Source organism: Temnothorax nylanderi, unplaced genomic scaffold (genome assembly GCF_030848795.1).
Source record: "Temnothorax nylanderi isolate EJ_2023f unplaced genomic scaffold, tnyl_v1.0 TNYL_tig1276_pilon, whole genome shotgun sequence".
Lineage (NCBI taxonomy): Eukaryota > Metazoa > Arthropoda > Insecta > Hymenoptera > Formicidae > Temnothorax > Temnothorax nylanderi.
In genome coordinates this window covers 3,703-8,981 of record NW_027250338.1, presented here as the reverse complement: position 1 = coordinate 8,981, position 5,279 = coordinate 3,703, and the positions used below count along the sequence as shown (strand labels likewise).

At 48.3% G+C, this 5,279-nt stretch overlaps 1 protein-coding gene across 1 annotated transcript; it reads right to left on the bottom strand.

Moving 5' to 3' along the window:
* Positions 1 to 3,333: 3,333 nt before the first annotated feature.
* LOC139787110 (matrix metalloproteinase-18-like) lies at positions 3,334 to 4,947 on the bottom strand. Its single transcript, XM_071726198.1, has one exon. The coding sequence runs from the start codon at positions 4,945 to 4,947 to the stop codon at positions 3,334 to 3,336; it is 1,614 nt and encodes a 537-aa protein (XP_071582299.1).
* Between the last annotated feature and the right edge of the window lie 332 nt (positions 4,948 to 5,279).

The window sequence follows — 5,279 nt, the reverse complement described above, 5'->3', positions numbered from 1 at the left end:
GTTATGTTATTTTCGATTTTCTTCTTTAAGTCCGGTATAAAATATTCTCTCTTTATTATATCTTCGGTTCTCTTAGTTGAAAGATGACCCTTGTTGTGGATCGCTCGTATTATCTCGTTTTGCATGAGATCTGGAACAACCAGTAAGTCCCTACCGTCTATGAATTTGTGAAGCGTTCCTCCGATTAGAGTATAACCGTCACTCAGTTCTGATTCTGGTTCCTTCATCAACGAATTTAATCTGGGATCTTTCATCTGAGCAGCTTTTATCTTCGCTAGTACACTATCTTCGGTTATTGTCATAACGGCGTTTCTGCTTAACGCGTCCACATGCTTCATTCGGGTACCTGGTCGGTGCTCTAGTACATAATCAAAGTTTTCTAGTTTTTCAACCCATCGCCAGATTTTCGGCGACACTTCCCTTTTTTGCATCGTTTGTGTGAAAGCCGCACAATCTGTTATTATCTTGAATTTTAATCCGAGCAAGTATATACGGAACTTCTCTAAAGCTTCAATTACGGCTAATACCTCTAATTCGTAACTTCTGTATTTTCTCTCAGCTGGTGATGATTTACGACTCATGTATTGTACGGGGTGCAATCTATCATCTGTTTTTGATCGTTGCAACAAGATTGCGCCTATTCCATCCTGGCAAGCGTCTGTATGTACTTCTGTCTCCAACGTCGGATCAAATATTTGTAAGACAGGTTCTTTACTTAATACCTGCTTTAACTCGTTAAAGGCGTCTTTTTCCGCTTCTTCAAATTGAAAATCTCTCTCCTTACGCAGTAGGTCACTCAGCGGCTTTGCAATCATCGAATATCCTCTGATGAATTTTTGGAAATATCCCGTGAGGCCAAGGAAACTCTGAACTTGCTTGATCGTCGTCGGCTCCGGAAATCCTATTACCGCTTTTATTTTTCTGGGGATTGAGACACTGTTCCATTTTCTATGATCTGCCCTAAAAACTCTATACGCGTCCTTCATAAATTTACATTTCTTAACATTTAACTCTAATCCATAATCGCTGGCTACCTCTAATACAGTCTTTAGTCTTTCCACGGCCTGATTATAATTTACGGCTAAAACAATAACATCGTCTAAATATAACGTCATCATTCCGGCATTAACCAACGGTCTAAAAATATGGTTGATAAACCTCTGGAATACAGGGGGAGAATTAGACAAACCAAAAGGAGCTCTTAAAAATTGATATTGACCTTCATGTGTGACAAATGCTGTGTATTTGCGACTTTCTTCATCTACTTTCACATGAAAAAATCCGTTTTTAAGGTCGAGTGTGCTAAATATTCGCGCGTCTTTTAGTTTGTCTATCTGATCTTCTATTAATGGCAACGGATGTCTATCGCGTTCTATAATTCGATTGAGTGGTCGATAATCGATACAAACTCGTGGCGAACCGTCCTTTTTTTAACTACGACTACCGGGCTTGCATATTCCGAGGAACATGGTTCGACAATACCTTCTTCAATCCATTCTTGTACTTGTTTTTCTACTATTTTCTTCTCCGGAATCGCTAATCTACGTGGTCTCTGATAAATCGGATTTTCATTCTTTAGCGTTATTTTGAGATTAATTCCTGTAGTCTTACAGTCATGTTTTTTCGGTTTATACTTGTCTATTAAATCTCTAACTCGATCTCTTACTTCTACGTCAGAAGTAGCTATGTAACAGGTACTACCAGCTCGGGCCGGTCGCGGGGGGGTGAGGGGCGCGGGGAATCGGGTGAGGGGGGGAGTGCGCCTGACCAATCACCGTCTTGCCTTTCCGTGTGGTATGGAAAGGTCGGTTGGTGATTGGTCAGGCGCACTCCCCCCCTCACCCGATTCCCCCGCGCCCCTCACCACCCCGCGACCGGCCTGAGGCTAAAAGTATTACCGACCGCGCGTGGAAATCGCGCGTCCTCCCGCGTCGGTCGTCGCGCGCTAACTGATTCTCTTAGGAAAATATGAGCGTCGCGCGTTATTGACCGCGCGCGGAGAAGGAGATCGAACGCGTTTGAACGCGTTCGAACTCGTTCAAACTCGTTCAAACTCGTTCAAGGTCGCTCCTCGAGACGTTCAACGAAAATGCGTTCAAGGTCGTTCTTTTTTTTCGCGGGTCTCGATTACCTTTCTTCGTTGTTGTTTTTCCTCGGTTCGAAGGTCGTTTCGCCCCGTATCGCGGATAACGTGATCGCGGCGATTGTGGAGCTAGCGGAGTCGGGGGATCTGAGGAGCGCGGGATCGCGTAGAGATAGGTACGGATTTGGGAAAAAAGAAAAAAGAAAGACAGAGAACACACAGATGAGATATAAATTTTTTTATTTTGAAAAACTAAAATTATACGTACGTCGACGTGCGCTCACATTATTTTGCGCGTATGAATATATGTTTGCAGACACGCGTCGCGACATTATGATCGGAAACAGAGAGCGGTAATTTCACAGTCGACGATGTTGTTAGGATCGAAGAATTCGCTCTTCAGTATCGCATTTTTAGCCGAAGTGCCCGTCTTGATAGCGTTGGCGGCTATCTCCCGATAGCGCGAATACTTCGCGTCGATTTTCTCGGTCGCCGCGCTCAGCGCCGAGAGGATGCGATTGACGCAAAATCGGAGATCGTACAGCGTGAGCACGGTTTTGAGCGACATCGCCACACGAGCCGCGTTGGGTAGCTCAATACGCAGGATCGGCAGGTTGTTGATCATTCCGAATCGCAGCGTCATGTCTCCAATCGTTATCGGTGAGGGGGGGCGGGTTCCGTCGACGGGGGTGGATCGCATACACGATAATACGTCGCGTTTGCGCTCGACCAGTCCTTTCCACATATCGAGCGTCAGAGAGACTTCCCTGCCTTGTTTATCTCCCAGGGCGATATCCACGTACGAAGGCGTGGGTATACTGTACCACGGTGATTTAATCGTGATACCTAAGGCTAAGTATTTGTAGCCTGTCGTCATCAGCAGATAACGCGTCGTTAGGACGCGTATCGCAGGCACCTCAACAGGCATGTCGGTGGGGGGGTGAGAGCTAGAACGCGACTCCCGATGAAGATGATCGTCCGTCAAATCGATCCTTCGTATCTTGCAGTCGTCGTTCATCTCCGAATCCGTTTCGCGAGGGGAAAAACCCTTCGGCGCGGGTCGATCGGTCAGCGTCGAGAACATTTCGCACGCGTTGTAGTATCGTTCGTTTCTGATTTTTTATCCGACGCGTCGTATTCGGCTGACGATGCGATACTGAAGCTTTGGGGGGGACACATCGGTATAAGTAGAAAAGTTCTTACTATATATCGCGCGATGTGTGGTGTGGTGTGGGAATTTGCGCAGTTCTCTACTTCCTTCGGCGGATACGGCGATCGGAAAGCCGAACGCCGCCGCCGCCGTCGTCGTCGTCATCGTACGAATCGCTCGTCGGTGACGTTAAATCGTTGAGGCGTACGATTCGATCGAGGAGATCGCGCAACTGTTGCAACAGTTCGGCCTTAGGGCAGACGATATTCAGCATCCGCAGATCGAATTTACCAGCCGCCGTGACGGCCTTCGTAAATTCGTTGAATTTGTAGAACTGTGTCCGAGTGGTGAAGTACAGATTGCCGTCGACGTATCGGAAGATCGACGTCACACCGGTCGGTATTCCGGGAAACGTCGTTTCGAGAGGTGTAAATCTGACAACTCTCTTCGCACATTCGTCTATCTCGGCTACCGAGTTACCGTTGAACACCACGAAGGAACGTCCTCTGTAGGTGTTTACCACTCCGTTGATTATCGTTTTTTCGGGAAAGCCGAGTTGTTGCAAGGTCTTTGGCCAATCTGGTCTCAGACTAAATTCAGGATATTGAACCCTGTATACCAAATTATTTACGAACACCATGAGATCACCGGACGGGGACTGATAGGCGGCGGCTATGCGTGTGTAATTGTTCTGAAGAAAGCTCATGTGATTCGAAAGGGCTAACGGTCCGTTGTACGTCCTACCGTCCAGATCGATCGACCAAACGTAACGCTTGTACGAGATGTACATTCGATTTTCCAAAATCAATATCACGTTTACGCGATCAATGCTGCACAGGTCCGGCGATGGCTGCGGCGGCTGCGGCGGCGGCGGCGCCGGCGTCTGCGAGGGCTCGTTCGTCAGTTTTTCACCGTACAAACGTTGAATGTCCATAATGTCGAAATTGTCGAGCTTGACCGGATACTGCTTGACGGGCGAGTACGCGAACATCACCGAAGTCGGGCGCTTATTGTGCAACAATCCGAGAGAGTGACCGATCTCGTGCGTCAGCGTGAATTGTAGGGAGAACTTATCCGAGGGATTTTTACTGACGTGAATGTGCCACGGCTCGTCCCCGTCGACGTGCACCTCGGAGACGAACCCCGCTTCGTCCGTCGGGAGAGACGCGTGGGCGAGCACGTTACCGGGACCGTTGAATTTGGCCGAGCAATGTGGTCCGTTTGCCTTGACATTCGTGTTACTGTGACGTAGGCGTCGCCAAGATATTATAATGTCAGGATTCGTTTCGGAGTGTTCGAACGTCAATGCTGAATGCTGCGACCACAGGTCGAACGCGGCCCGCGCCGTGTTTAACTCGTTCTCGGTGGCTACGAAAAAATCCCACGTCAGGTGCGTCTTTGGCCATTTGGATAAACTCGCTCTCGTTCCGTGCTTCAGGATATCTCGAAAACCGCATCGCGGTTTACTCATCATTTGCAGCGTTTCGTTGTTAGGCGTTCCGTCGCCGGGTAAATCATAGTATTTCTGAAAATCTTCGACGGCTTTGCGAAGAACGTCGTTTCGTCTCTGAGCCGGAACCGCGTCCACATCTTCGGTCAGATATCCGTATTTCTGCAGGTAATCGAATGCGAGTGTGTAATTCTCGTCCGTGGGATTGATGCACCTCACGGCGATAAAACACGTGGTTAACGCGATGACGCGTGTGAGCCACATCGTCGAGAGCGAGAGAGAGACGGTGGAACTGCGATGACGGTGCGTTGCGGTTTGAGCGCGATCGCGATGAGCGTTCCGGATGTGAATGTTTACGCAAGGACGCTCGTTAGCGATAGCGCGGATAGGTGGCGGCGGGGTCTTGGGTGGAAAAAATTGCGTCGAAGATTCCGGCGGATGAGTCGGTTTGATAAGATGCATTTTTTCTTCGATGCAAAAATGCTATTCTTATTATATTTTTTACCGCAATATCCTACTTTTGTCGCATTTCCTCGGCGCGGATAGGTGTGGCGGTAGGGGTTTCGGGTGGAAAAAATTGCCCGTCGAAGATTTCA

Coding starts and splice junctions, on each gene's coding strand:
- LOC139787110 (XM_071726198.1), bottom strand. CDS start 4,947: ATGTGGCTCACACGCGTCATCGCGTTAACCACGTGTTTTATCGCCGTG.